Here is a 15,172-nt window from a genome sequence, read left to right as displayed (position 1 = left end):
CCTAGCATGCATGAAGACCCGGGTTCAATTCCTCGGTACCACATACATAGAAAAAAGCCGGAAGTGGTGCTGAGGCTCAAGTGGTAGAGCTCTAGCCTTGAGAAAGTCCAAGGACAGTGCTCAGGCCCTGAGCTCAAGCCCAGGACTGGCAAAAAAAAAAAAAAAAAAAAAAAAAAGAGTCTCACAGGCTTTCATGCCCGGCTGGCTTTGAACTGTAATCCTCAGATCTTAGACTCCTGAGTGGCTAGCACTGGCACCTAGCTGAGCCTAAATTAAAAAGTGAAATAAGCAAAAGCAAGGTATACTTTTTGTTTTTAATAGGATTAAAATTGTATTTTAAGGGCCGGGAGTTTGGCCTACTGGTAGAGCACTTGCCTAGCATGCAGGAAGACCCGGGTTCGATTCCTCAGTACCCCATACATAGAAAAAAGCCGGAAGCCGTGCTGAGGCTCAAGTGGTAGAACTCTAGCTTTGAGAAAGTCCAAGGACAGTGCTCATGCCCTGAGCTCAAGCCCAGGACTGGCAAAAATAATTGCATTTTAAATCTTGTTTCCACTGGAAAGCTGTTTGAATAAAACATGAAATTATTCTTTTGATAGCAGGATTCAGAGTACAGGAGCCATAAAAAGTGAATACATTTATCCAACAAAGCAGGACCAAGACATCACTTTAAAAGGACAAAAAAGACAATTAGGAAATGAAGAGAAAAACAATCTGTAATATCTAGGTCATCAAAGGCTTTTTAATATGGAAAGACTCTTACAAATCAATACACATTATCTCTAACCCAATGGAAAAGCAGCAAATACTATGAATACTCATGTTGTAAAACTAATCTTAAAAGCAGATAATAGCTCATAAACATTATTCAAAAAGGTATTCAATCTCATCCATAAAAAAAAAAAACAGCTAAGCCGGGCATGGTGGCTCACACCTAGCTACTCAGGAGGCTGAGATCTGAGGATCAAGGTTCAAAGCCAGCCCAGGCACAAAAGGACCTGAAACTCTTATCTCCAATTAACCTCTAGAAAATGGGAAGTTGGGCTTGGCTCAAGGGTAGGGTGGTAGCCTTGAGCTGAAGAGCTCAGAGACAGAGCCCAGGCACAGAGTTCAAGTCCCATGACCCACAAAAAAAAAAAAAGCTAAGGCCAAGCTGTGGGTGAATCCACTTCTCATCCCAAAGCATGCTGGGCCAAGCTGGCAGGAGGGCAGATCACAGGGACCAGCTACCCAAAACTCAGCCAATGCAAATATAAATTGCTACAGCAGCAGGAGAGTCGTTTCCAGTAAGCATCCATCAAAACCTGGACAGCATGTGAACTCTGAGTCAGTCCAGCTCTAGGAATTTATCCTACACAAGTAGATCTGTGCTGGATGGTGTGTGTGTGTGAACAGATACTGGGGCTTGTACTCTCACTTGGCTTTTTCACTCCACACAGTGCTTAGCTATTTAAGCCACACTTCTTTTAGCTCTTTGCTGCTTAACCGGAAATGAAGAGCTTTTCAAAGATTTGTCTTGGGCCAGGAGTTTGGCCTGGTGGTAGAGCACTCACCTAGCATGCATAAAGGTTTTCTAGTCCTCAGTACCACATATGCAGAAAAAGCTGCAAGCGGTGCTGTGGCTCAAGTGGTAGAGCTCTAGCCTTGAGAAAAGCTCAAGGACAGTGCTCAGGCCCTGAGCTCAAGCCCAGGACTGGCAAAAAAAAATAAAAGATTTGTCTTCCCAAACAATGACTCTAGATTTCAGCCTCCTGGGTAACCAGGACTACGAGTGTGAGCCACTGACACACAGGTGATGACAGGTTGCGAGATGAAAGGCCTGACAGTGCAAACCCACACCAAAGCAGCAGAGAAATGGCCCGGGAGGCTCAAAGGGCCTCTATGATAACTTCTACTTCTCATTCTGAAGCCTTTTGATTTTTTTTTCTAATGCTTCATCAGTCTGATTTTTTTTTTTTTTGCCAGTCCTGGGGCTTGAACTCAGGGCCTGAGCACTGTCCTTGGGTTTCCTCAAGGCTTGTGTTCTACCACTTGAGCCACAGCATCATGTCTGGCTTTTTCTATGTATGTGGTACCAAGGAATCAAACCCAGGTCTTCGTGCATGCTAGGCAAGCACTCTACCACTAGGCCAAACTCCTGACCCATTAGGTTGGCCAGTTTTATTAAGTCCAATAAGGAACTTCTGAGGTTAAGTGATTACAAGTTTTGTTTTGTTTTGGGTTTTTTTGGCCAGTCGTGGGCTTGAGCTCAGGGCCTGAGCACTGTCCTTGGACTTTCTCAAGGCTAGAGCTCTACCACTTGAGCTTCGGCTCCACTTCCAGCTTTTTTCTATGTATGTGCTACCAAGGAATCGAACCCGGGTCTTCATGCATGCTAGGCAAGCACGCTACCACTAGGCTAAACTCCCATCCCTATATGTTTTGGTTTTTAAGCCATTAACTTTATAAAGTAAAATCGATGTCATACTCAAACAGTTCAGAAGTTTTTAAGCAATTGACATTAATTTTCACAAATTTATCTGTGTCTACACTACAACTACATTTCTGCAGACCAGCATTTACAAAAGTGTAAAGTTGGCCCGGGGCTGGTGATTCACACCTGTAATCCTAACTACTCAGGAGGCTGAGATCTGAGGATGACAATTCAAAGCCAGCCTGGGCAGGAAAGTTCATGAGACTTTTATCCAATTAACCACCAGAAAGCCGGAAGTAGCACCATGACTCAAAGTGGCAGAGTGCTAGCCTTGAGCAAAAAAGCTCAGGGACAGTATCCTGGGCCCAAATTCAAGCCCCAGGACCAGTTGTTTTAAAAATTGCAAAGACAGTCAGGTACCAATGGCTCATGACTGTAGTCCTAGCTATTCAGGAGGCTTAGGTCTGAGGACTGAAATTCAAAGCCAGGCTAGGCAGAAAAATCCACCAGAAAACCAGAAGTGGAGCTGTGGCTCAGAGTGGTAGAGAACTAATCTTGAGCAAAAAAGAGCAGGACAGTACCCAACCCCTGAGTTCAAACCACGCAACTGACCAAAAAGTGAGGAAGCAGGGAGAACTTATGGCGTAACTACTCAGCAAAACTGAATAGAATTCCTAGCACAACGCTCTTTTTTTTTTTTTTTTTTTTTTTTTTTTTTGTGAGTCATGGGGCTTGAACTCAGCCTGGGCGCTGTCCCTGAGCTCTTCAGCTCAAGACTACTACCCTAGCTTTGAGCCAAGCCCCACTTCTTATTTTCTAGAGATTAATTGGAGATAAGAGTCTCAGGTCCTGTTGTGGCCGGGCTGGCTTTGAACCTTGATCCTCAGATCACAGCCTCCTGAGTAGCTAGGATTACAGGTGTGAATGACCTCTCCCAGCCGACACAACACCTATTTTGTTTCAACAAATACCCTCTACTTCTTCAAACACAAAAGAAGAAATCTAGAATAATCCAAAATGGCATCCACAGCACCATTTTTCAAGTCTGAGGTATTTGTAATGATCTCCACACAGCTACTGGACACAGCGACAGGCGCTGTGAGCCATCACAGACACTGCCTCCAACCAGGCCGACAGACAGACAGTACCGTGGACACAGTGATTCTCCACAGGTCCAGCACTCACCCCACAGTACTGCTCCTCATTGAAGATCTGGGGAGGCAAGGGGATCCCATTCTGGGGCTTTTTCTCTCCAGGCACATTCTCCCTCATCCACTTCCGGTTGTCTTCATCTCCAGCTATGTCTAACTCCTTGAAGTCAATTTTATTGGCTTCCAAAAACCCCACCACTTCCTGCTGCTTCTTCCTAATCTGGTGGAGAGGAGACACAAGGAATTATAGACTCTATTTTAGAAAAGAGCTGGGCTGACAGTTACAGAAATGAAATCCTTTATCAGTCAATACGTACGACACAAATTTATTTATATTGTGTGTGTGTGTGTGAGTGTGTGTGTGTGTGCCAGTCTTAGGGCTTGAGCTCAGGGCTGGGTGCTGTTTCCTGAGCTTTCATGTTCAATGCTAGCACTCTACTTCTTGAACCATAGCTCAACTTCTCTTTCCTGGTAATTAACTGGAGATCAGAGTCTCACAGACTTTCCTGTCTGGAATGGCTTCAAACTGCTAGGCTCAGATCTCAGCCTCCTGAGTAACTAGGATTACACACACGCGCCATCATCACCCAGCTTATTTATATTATCTTTAAGTAGTTGTACAATGGGTGTTAATTCAGTGGGTCAGTTTGTGAGTACAAAGCATCCCTGCCAACATCACTTCTTTCATGCTCCTCTGACTCCCCGAACCCACCCATGCCCATTCCCTCAGTTTAGTTGGTTCCATTTTCACATAGGCACACTGAGTATTATGACTGGGTGAATGCTCACCCGGTCCTCCTCTCTCCTAGCCCCCTCCCCTTGACCTCACCTCCTGTACACATGTTCCAGCTTCCAGTACTCATTTTGTTAAACTATAAATCCATGCTCAAAGAAGTTACATCATTAGGATCCTCCCCTGCATAACATAGATGAGTCAATACATGACAAATAACTGTATAAAGTAGGCAAACAAGGGAAACAACCAACGTACTGCAACTGAGAGTCTATTATAAAAGATCAATGGGGTGATTATTGAAGTCCTGACACTGTTATATCAATAACCCTCAAAGCACTATAAAGTCAGCATCACTGAAATAGAAAGGCTCTCTAATGTCTGTCAAAGAAAGTACCTAAAAATACTTTGAAAATGCTTTAAATGGTTTACTAGAAAAAAAAACAGTAAAGATGAATTCATAAGGAGGAAGAGCTGTGAATGGAGAGGATGACACACAAGAGCGTGCTACACAATGCACACCAAGCGTGGCAGAGTGTACCACACTGAAGTGCACCTCCTTCAAGACAGAGGTAGAAGTAGGAGGTACATCAGACGCGAAGTCACTTTAGAAACCATACCAGAAGTGGAAAAGCCCAAGTGGAAAATATTGAAGAGCAGAGGAAAAGGAAGAGAGGCCAATGGCTGCTTCTCCCAGCACATAGAGGAGAGCACAATAAAATCACCCTACCTCCCCCAGATCCCGCCCCGCTGCAGAGCTCAGGCGAGTACCATCCAGGGATGCGGCCTCCTTCCAGCTTCCTCTCAGTGATTCCTCCCAGCTCTCATAAATGCTGGAAGACAAATCACAGCACACAAATCACACTCGATGGACTCCACTTTAAGGACGTCCAGGAGAGACTTCCAGAAAGTATAAAAAGTAAATGATCAGTCAGCAGTTATTGAGTGTAAGACACGATGGCTCTTCAGTAAGAACCGTAAAGCACAGAAACACGGTTGTGAAAAGTTTTAGCACTTTCTTTGACATGAGAAAAATCTATGTCCCACCCCTGGCAGCTCCAGCGTGTTGTCATGCAGTTAGGAGCCTTTCCAGCTGAAGTCAGCACTCTGCAGTAGAAGGGGTCACCTGCAGACACGCATGGCCTTCTGGCCTCGCTCTGCAGGTGGCTCTCTGAGCAAGGACTCTGCCATGTCTTCCTGGGCAGGGCACCAATGAGAGGTGAGGGAGATGCTGCCGTATGCCTTCAGGTTCCTTCCCAGCGTGCCTTGCACGGGCGCACTGGGCATGCCAGGTGATGGGCCAAAGGGGAGCTGTTGCTGGTTTCAGAGAGAGCCTTGCAGGAACTCTCCATTCTCCTGCCTCACGTGCCCAGTGCTGGTACTACAGATCTGTCACCAAACCCAGCTCACCTGCTAGGTGTTATCATTGTGATTTTTTTTATTGGTGGGGGGAGGGCCAGTCATGGAGCTTGAACTCAGGACCTGGGGACTGTCCTTGAGCCCTGTTGATAAAGGCTATGCCCTACCATTTTTTTATTAAAGAATTTATTAACATTGATTTTTACATCATATTTCAAATGATATATTTAACAAACAAGTGTTCAAGAAAGGAATCTCTATAAACAATCACAGACACTTAATTCTTAGAACATAATCAAAATTAGGCTAAGGGTTTGTATATCATAGATACGTATTAATCAATGTAATAAAACATTATATCTATAGAGTCATAAGTTTTTATGTCTATGTAGTGGTGTTTATATTTCCCATACCATGTCCATAGCATTGGGTATGCAAATATTGAGTCCTGGCTCTTGCACTGTGTGGATCTAATAGCCACATATTAAGGATACCTTTTGTTCCTTTGGTCTTGTCTCACTCAACATGATTTGCTCTACATTCATCCACTTCTCTGCAAATGCCATTATTTCATCTTGTCGGTTGGCTATGTAGAATTCCGTTGTATGTATTTTTTGTGGCATATATTCATCTGTATGCCCTGCCATTTTTGATTGACAACTCTACTTCTGGTTTTCTGGCGGATAAAGTGTTCCACAGACCTTCCTACCAAGACTGGCTTTGAACCATGATCCTCAGATCTCAGCCTCCTGAGCTGTTAGGATACAGGCATGAGCCACCAGTCCCCAGCTTTCTCATTACGATGTTTTTTTTGTTTTTTGGGTTTTTTTGCTAATCCTGGGGCTTAAACTCAGGGCCTGAGCACTGTCCTTGGACTTTCTCAAGGCTAGAGCTCTACCACTTGAGCCACAGCACCACTTCCGGCTTTTTCTATGTATGAGGTACTGAGGAATGAAACCTGGGTCTTTGTGCATGCTAGGCAAGCACACCACCCATAAGCCAAACTCCCAGCCCCTCTCATCATGATTTTTAGTTAACAAAATAGAAGCTCCAATAAAGTAGTGATCATCCAAGACCAACACCTAGATCCATCTTCTTCAAAAGCCATGTTTGGCTGGGTGTGGTGGCTCAGGCCTGTAATCCTAGCTTCTCCAGAAGCTGAGAATAATCCAGTTATTTGCTGGGATCCAGCCGTCCTCGGTGAAGGACAGATTCGAGAGAGCCCACCTCAACAACAGACAGGCACCAGTAATGGCAGGTACTTTTCATCCCAGATATTTGGGAAGCATAAATAAGGGAGTTTCTGTCTAGACTAGCATGCGCAAAACACAAGACCCTATTCAAAATACAGCTAATGTAAGAAAAAAAAAGTGGGGAGGGGGGTGAAGGGAAAAGGGACATGGCTCAGTGGTAGAGCTCCTGCCTAGCAAATGTGAGGACCTGAGTTCAAGTCCAAGTTTTGAAGGAGTTAAAAAAAAAAGTCACTTATTTACATTCTCAGTCTTGACTGAGAGTCCCAATGGCCCCAGAAGAGTTGGCCGTAAAGATACAGTTCCTTCCCTGGCCCCACAAGAAGACACCTCCTGGTCTTGCTCCCTGGGGTCTCTGAACCCAAACCCCTCCAGAACATCCCAGCTCTTTGAAGCCACCCTTGCTAGCCACACAGCTGTGTACTGAGTGACTGCAGCTGTCCCCGTCTGCCCACCCCCACAGCAACCAGAATGTCCTCGGAAGGGAAACAAGGCCTGAGGCACAAATTCCTTTCAGAAATATGGAGGCCCAAGAAGTAAAGTATGTGCATGCCCCCCCCCCCCGCCCTCCACTCTGCAGACCATACCCGGAATAAAGCTGCTCCAGGGCTTTCCCTGCCAAGAAGCGTCAGTGGGTATCCCTTCTGTCTGTACATAGGCAGAAATCCTTCCACTTCTGTGCCACTTCTGACACAAAACTATCACAGATCTAGATCCACTAATCATAGCAACTGATGGAGCATCATCTAGCACCTGGGATACCAATTGGTATTCATTAGCTGATGATTGCAATAAAATCATAGGAGTAGCTAATGCTAATGAACAAGAGCTCAGGATGATAAGTTTACCTACTAGCCACAGTACTTCGTGAGCTCTGGTTAAGAACCTGCCAGCTCAAAGGTAGGGTGGCAGACTTGAGCTGAAGAGCTCAGGGACAGCGCCCAGGCCGAGTTCAAGCCCCATGACCCACAAAAAAAAAAAAAAAAAAGAAAGAAAGAAAGAAAGAAAGAAAGAACCTGCCACCACAGTGGGCACCCGCATATGTTATTTCAGAAGCCCTCATGTCAACGCTATGAGGTGGGGACTATTCTTATCCTCATTTTACAGACAAAGAAATTGAGGCTTAACAAGGTGAAATACCATTCCAAGGTCACAGTGTTATTCCGGTGCTGAAGCATCCACCTAGGTCTGCCTTTCCAACTCAGCTTTTCCAGCACTTGGGATGCATGCCAACCCTTCAGGTTCTTCAAACTGTTAACATCATGTCTCCACACACACAGCGTGTGGCTGAGGGAGTAAGCCAGAGGAACCTGTAAATACAGTACTTGTCTTTTGCCTAATGACTGTCAGGGAAGTGGGAAAGCTTGGGGCCTTGACATTAACATATTTAAATCCCACTAACATCATGTTCATTTTGTGTACACACACACACACACACACACACACACACACACACACACACACACAGGTGTCATCCAAATTACCACAAAAGTGTAGTCTTGAGCTAGAGATATAGCTCAGTGGTTAAGTGCTTAGTTAGCAAATATAAGGCCCTGGGTTTGAACCCAAGCACAGCAAAAACAAACAAAAACCGTACCCATAGATCAAGTAAGCATTTTCTGCAGTCAGCAAGGAAAGATTTGTCCACACATTTAGGTTTTGCTCATCTTTCCTGGTGCAACTGACCCGGAGCTCACTAAAGCCATCATTGATCTGGCTGTGATGGCAGGAACTCGGGAAACCCCAGGAAACTTGGGGGTTGGGACAGTGAGAGAGTGGTTTCTGAGGTTGGTGTGGGGTCAGTTGCAACCTGAGATCCTCCAGTAACTCGATATAAAAGGAAACAGACTCCTCTTGAATCTCCAACTCCTGGGAGTCAGACTATTTCTTTCCATAGCATTCCCAATTTCTGCTAAAATGCTGACCAAAACATCAAACCTAGACAGACACAACCGGGTCCAGCCTGTAACCAAAGCACAATGAAAAACAGGCCTGGGTGCATGTTGTCAAGGAAGTCTGACAACAATGCGCACACTGGCTTTTACTTTTACTTGCTATATTTTTTAGGCTGTCTGAATGCCTACAGCATTTAACGTGGCCTTAGTGATGTTTGTTCTTAGCACTATGCCATTATTTTCTTCAAATCACAAATAGTATTATAGCCTGTCATGTTGCATCTTCTGTGTGGTTAATCACATACACAAATAATGATAGCCAGAAACCATTCAGCTATCTAGTCCATCCCACCCCAAAGTTCTATAGAGAACAGAGAAGTCTGTTCTGCAGAATGAACAGCAGAAATGAAAACCAGTCAATACCTTTTTTTCAGTCCATAATTCTACGTCATATTCAACACAAATCATATACAGAAAACAAGACAAAACTCTATGACCAAGCACACTGCCTTCCTCAAAGCCTCTCATATACTCCACCCATCTGAATTACACATTTGTCCAGACTCTTTCCAACACCATGAAAACACAGAAAGTCAAAGATGTACACACTCAGGTTCAGTTGAGTTACGTGCAAAATAGAATCAAAGCCCACACTTGGCCATCCTGGCTGCTTCAGAGAATTATGCAGAGAATTGCCTGGGAAGTGAAAGCCCCACACACTCACCAGACACCTACCGCTATGGACCCGGACGATGTGGCCACAAACACTTTGATGACCATTTTGACAGTTGGAAAGAGAACTCCCCCCAGCACACCCCTGTCAGGGAACACGTCGCTAGACAAATCCTGACAGTGACGCTCAGTGCCAGATGAGAGCTGGCCACAGTCCAGGGCTCCGCTCCTGCCCCTCCCCTCCAATTTAAAGAGAGGGACACACAGGCATCTTGGGTGTCCCCTCCAATGGCCCGGGAATATTTTGGGATCAGTCAGGAATATATTTGATTGGTTGATAAAAGCAGCCCTGGACACTTTCCCTTATCACTTTAAATGCCTGACAACAGTCCCTAAAAGGCCAGGCCTTGCACTGCACCAATCAGAAGTCTGAAAAGAGATTCCTGGGGACGGAGAGGTGGGGCCTGGGGAAACAGGGAGAAAAGAAGCTGGAAGCTGCCAGAAAAGTCCAGAAAATGCCACCTACATCCAGGAGGAGGCTGGCTTTTGGCAAATAAAAGGGTAGGCATGGCCACAGAGGCTTTGTTTGAAAAGATTTTCTGGAAGATTATTTTCAAAGGCAATGAACTGTCAGACGTCAGAAATCTTTCTGCCACCTTTGGGCCAGGTTCACTGACATCTCAGGATAGTTAGGAAATACCAGCTGGCTGCTTAGCACAGGACTGCAACAAGCAAATGACCTTCCTTCCTTTCTCTTCTTCAACTTGTTATTAGCACAAACTGATTGTACAAGGGATTCCATTGTGACATTTACATATATGTATGTCACCTGATTTGATCAAATTCTCGGCCTTCTCTATTTTAAAGACATGGGGGAGAGGATAATAAGCTATTTATAACAGGTCTAGCCCTGCTTATTTACACAGGCAATTTGAATTCAGTTTCTTAAAAAAAAATCATGGGCTGGGAGTTTGGCTTAGTGGTAGAGTGCTTGCCTAGCATGTACGAAGACTCCAGTTCAAGTCCTTGGTACCACATACATAGAAAAGCCAGAAGTGGAAGTGGTGCTGTGGCTCAAGTGGTAGAGCTCTAGCCTTGAAGACATCCCAAGGACAGTGCTCAGGCCCTGAGTTCAGTCCCCAAGAATGGCAAAAAAAAAAAAAAAAAAATCAAATGTAGGCTAGAACTTAACTCACTGGTGAAATACCTACCTGGTGTGCATAAGGCCCTGGTTCCACTCTGAACATCTCAAAAAGAAAAACAAAGAAAAAAAGTCAGAGGAACACAAATGCTAGCAAAAAAGGTAAGCCAAGTACCAGTGGTGGCTCATGCCTATAATCCTAGCTACACAGGAGGCTGAGATTTGAGGACCACAGTTCAAAGCCAGCCCAAGGACACAAATCCAAGAGAATCTTATCTCCAATTAATCAATCAGCAAAAAGCCAAAAGTAGAGCTGTGGCTCCAGTAGTAGAATGCTAGCCTTGAGCCAAAAAGCTAAGCTAATGTTAGGCCCTGAATTCAAGCCCTACTACTAGAACACACACACACACACAGACACACAGAGGCACACACAAAAGATAACAAATTGCCACCCATACTCCACTGGTGCGTTTTATAACAAAGCCTTCCTCCTGTTTCTACAAGAATCCCATCCCGCTCCCTTTTTTAATTCTTAGTTTTGTTGTTGTTTTGTTTTTTCCAGTCATGGGACTTGAGCTCTGGGCCTGGGTGCTGTCCCTGAGCTCTACGATCAAGGCGACTGCCCTACCCCTTGAGCAACAGCACCACTTCTGGTTTTTTGGTAGTTAATTGGAGATAAGAGTCTCAGACTTTAGTGCCCGGACTGGCTTTGAACTGTGATCCTCAGATCTCAGCCATCTGAGCAGCTAGGATTACAGACATGAATCACTGTCCCCTAGCTCCCTTTTAAAATTCTAAGTAGTGGGGCCGGGAGTTTGGCCTAGTGGTTAAAGTGCCTGCCTAGCATGCATGAAGACCCGGGTTCGGTTCCTCCGTACCACATACATAGAAAAAAGCCAGAAGTGGTGCTGAGGCTCAAGTGGTAGAGTGCTAGCCTTGAGAAAGTCCAAGGACAGTGCTCAGGCCCTGAGCTCAAGCCCAGGACTGGCAAATAAATAAATAAATAAATAAAATTCTAAGTAGTGTTCTACATAGCCAGATCCCTGCTACACATCCTGGAGCAGGGAGTGACCTTCTGTACAGGTTCCCTCCATCCCAAGGCTAATAATGGCTCTGAGGCCTGCCCCTCCTACTCAGGTATGTGCCCTGGAGGAAAAAGGACACTCAGTTCCCAAGAGTGAACTCACTTACCACAAGTTGAATTTTTTTCTTCTCTTTTTTTTGTCAGTGGTGGGGCTTGAACTCTGGGCCTAGGCACTGCCCCTGAGCATTTCAGCTCAAGGCTACTGCTGTACATCTGGAACCACAGCACCACTTCTGGTTTTCTGGGGGTTAATTGGAGAGAAGAGGCTCATAGACTCTCCTGCCTGGGCTGGCTTTGAACTGCGATCCTCAGATCTCAGCCTCCTGAGCAGTTAGGATGACAGGCGTGAGCCACTGCGCCCAGCTTGACAAATCAAAATTTAACTATGGGCTCAGCCTGTAATGTTAGCTACCCAAACTAGGTCCTTTGTGAAGCCAAGAGAGAGCTCAAGATGCTGAGTTCAAGCCCAGTATTGCATAAAAACAAACACACAAATACACACACACACACACACACACCTAGACATATTCCCTAATGGCTCTGCAAGTTGACAACAAATGATAGCTGAATTTTTATGTTCTCTAGAGAACAAACATCCCTGTACTGGAAGCTAAAAATGGTCTTGGAGCTTGGTGTGGCTCAACTGGTAGAGCACCTACCTTGTAAGTGTGAGGCCCTGAGTTCAAACCTCAGAATCACCAAATGACTAATGATGATGACTGTGAAAATAAGAGAAAACGGGCTTCAATAAGGAGATTCTCTAATGCACCATCTGCAGGACCCAGAATTCCTGCTCAAACAATTGCTGTTCATCTCTGGGCAGTGCCTGTGTGGCAGATCTGCCTTGTTTGGTGTGGACTCTCTCTAATCAGTACCAGCCCAACACCTGTGAGGACACAGACCTAAAGCTGATGCGAACAGTAAATTGCCCAGACTCCAATTCACTGTGGGTCTCTCAACACCAGCCCACAGAAGCTCCCGAGACACTGTCCACAAATCCCTATGCTCCTTTTTCTCGCAATGAACTAGTTTTGGGTTTTTTTTTCAAGTTTCTCTTTTAAATATGACCATGAAAATGTGCACATTAGGAATGTGAAAACTCAAGCTGAAAAACTCCTTTTAATTTATTACATTGTCATCAATGAGCTGCAAGGGAACAGGGATAACAAACACTCTGAAAATAAAGCTCAATAAATCCTGATGAGCAGGTACCAGAGGCCCAAGCCTATAATCCTAGCTACTCAGGAGGCTGAGATATGAGAATCCTGATTAGAAACTAGACTGAGCAGGGGGGTCTATAAAACTCTTATCTCCAGTGAACCAATAAAAAGCCAGAAGCAGAATTGTGGCCTAAGTGACAGAGTGTCATTATTGAGCAAAAAAGCTAAAGGACAGTGCCCCAAGCCCTAAGTTTAAGCCCCAGTATCAGTGTGCACGCATGTGTGAACACAAAAGCTCACACACACACACACACACACACACACACACACACACACACAGATTACTGAAAAAATCCACTTCAGAGAGCTATGTAATCTAAATAATTTGGAGGGAGGGCCTTGGGAGTACCAGTTTAACATCCTGAGTACATGTGTTTGTGTCAAAAAACACCTATTTACTTACCTAATTTTGATTATAAAAGCATGAAGGATTGACCAAAAACTTCTTAGAAATACCCTTAGATTATTCCAGATATTATGCTTTGATTTACAAAACTTTGAGTACCCTAAAATGAAAAAACATGTTATCAGTCTACAGAATCATGTGATTGCCAAAGTAACTCTGGTGGGTCAAATATGCTAAAAAAAAAATTCAGAACCCCTCCACATGTAAGCTTACTTGGGAACGGGGACTTCACAGATGTAGTAGGGGATCTTGGGATGAATTATGAGGGCCCCCTATGAGAAGACACAGAGGCAGAAAGAGGAACACCATGGAGATAAGGGCATGAAGCTGCTTTTGCTGAAAGCGCAGACTCCTCATTTGGGCCTGCCAATATTCAAAAGCATCCTTTCCTCCATTCTAAACCTGTCCTTGCTCTGAGCTGTTCTCTCTGCAGCCACTGGGCAGACACCCTGGAGTCCAAACCACTCATTCAGACAACAATGCCTCTCTGACAGTGACCACAACAACCAACCAAATCATCCCAGTCACCAAGACAGGCACACCTGCTGCCCACTGCCCCAATTCTTCTTCTATTTTAATCGAAAGCGCAGTAAATCTCCTTTCTCTGACCTGGAGCCACCACTTGTCTCTTCATTTGGTAGACCAAGGAGAGTGGCCACACCTGATAAGGAGTTAGGCCTCTGGCCTGGAACTCCCCACACTACAGCGGCCACCTGGAGTGACGCTGCTGTAGAGTCAAGAAAGGCCAGGAACCATCAGAAGCTGGAAAAGGAAAGGTTGAATTCTAAGATCTTTCAGAGGAAGACAGTTCTTTTTTTTGGGGGGGGGGTCGATCGTGGGTTTGAACTTTGGGCCTGGGCATTGTCCCTGAGCTCTTCAACTCAAGGCTACTGCTCTATCCCTCGAGCCACAGCACCATTCTGCAAATACTTTGAAAAGTACTTGCAGATCTCCAGAATGGAAATCCTAAGTCTGTACTCTCCTGAGCCACCAGGGCTGTGGTAATTGGTTATGAGCATCCCCAGAATGCCAGCCCAAAGAAATAAGGGTGTAGAGCTGGTGGCCATCAGGACGTCGCTGAGCACCACTGACTCACGTCAGCCACCACCAGGGGCCTCTTCTACGTCCACCACCACCAGGGGCCTCTTCTACGTCCACCATCCACACCTGGAGGACACCCCTTCCAAAGCAGAAGTGAGCCTGGCATCCCAGCGTTTAGCAGGCTGGGGTGGGGGGGCGGGAGGATCCCAAGGACACCAATCTGGGCTACAGCCGGATACCCAGTCTCAAGACACACACACACATGGCAAGGGCGGGGCGTCCTTGCCTTCTGTTCATGAGGCCCTGGGGTCCACGTGGAGCACCTAAAACCGGGCGGGGGAACGCAGGGCCCGCATGCCGGCCGGATCCATTGGCCATGGCAGCATTGGAGAGGAAAAGACAGAAGACTGCAAGCTCAGGCCAGCCTGGGGAACAACAACAAAACAACGAAAAGGCAGGAAAACGTGCATCAGAAAGTAAACCCAAGAGCCACTAAAGATGCACCACCAGGAAAGGATGCAATGAGAGCTGCCAGACGCGGTGACAGGAAGACGAAACGTCACCACGACCATCTGGGTCCTCCAGCCCCACACACCTGTTACAGGAGTTTTGTAATAACTTCTTGTTGGAGCACCCGGGCCCCGCCCCGCCCCGCCCGGCCCCGCCCCGCCTCGCCCGGCCCCGCCCCGCCTCGCCCGGCCCCGCCCCGCCCCCGCGAGCGCGCCTGCGCGCGCCGGCCGGCCCGTCCCAGGAGGCCGTGCGCGAGGTTGCCATGGAAACGCCTCGGCATCTCTCCTCCCCGCCCCG

The 15,172-nt window shown here is 46.1% G+C and overlaps 1 protein-coding gene across 3 annotated transcripts in view; it reads right to left on the bottom strand.

Moving 5' to 3' along the window:
* Nucleotides 1–9,787, bottom strand: part of Sh3bgr (SH3 domain binding glutamate rich protein) — a 31,522-nt gene extending 21,735 nt beyond the window's left edge. Inside the window, exons 1-2 of one of the 3 annotated variants that reach the window (XM_090349429.1) lie at nucleotides 9,537–9,787; nucleotides 3,599–3,784 (exon numbers count right to left, since the gene is read on the bottom strand). In XM_090349429.1, the coding sequence (XP_090205555.1) occupies nucleotides 3,599–3,784; nucleotides 9,537–9,581 (231 nt within the window). In that variant the 5' untranslated portion in view covers nucleotides 9,582–9,787. Of the gene's footprint in view, nucleotides 1–3,598; nucleotides 3,785–9,525 lie in introns of all 3 variants that reach the window. The other 2 variants (XM_090349411.1, XM_090349420.1) reach the window with 2 other exon arrangements.
* Between the last annotated feature and the right edge of the window lie 5,385 nt (nucleotides 9,788–15,172).

Source organism: Megascapheus bottae, chromosome 1, assembly GCF_031878675.1.
Source record: "Megascapheus bottae isolate mThoBot1 chromosome 1, mThoBot2.hap1, whole genome shotgun sequence".
Taxonomy (NCBI): Eukaryota; Metazoa; Chordata; class Mammalia; order Rodentia; family Geomyidae; genus Megascapheus; species Megascapheus bottae.
Note: the sequence above shows the minus strand (reverse complement) of the source record. Positions and strands in the feature narration are given on the sequence as shown.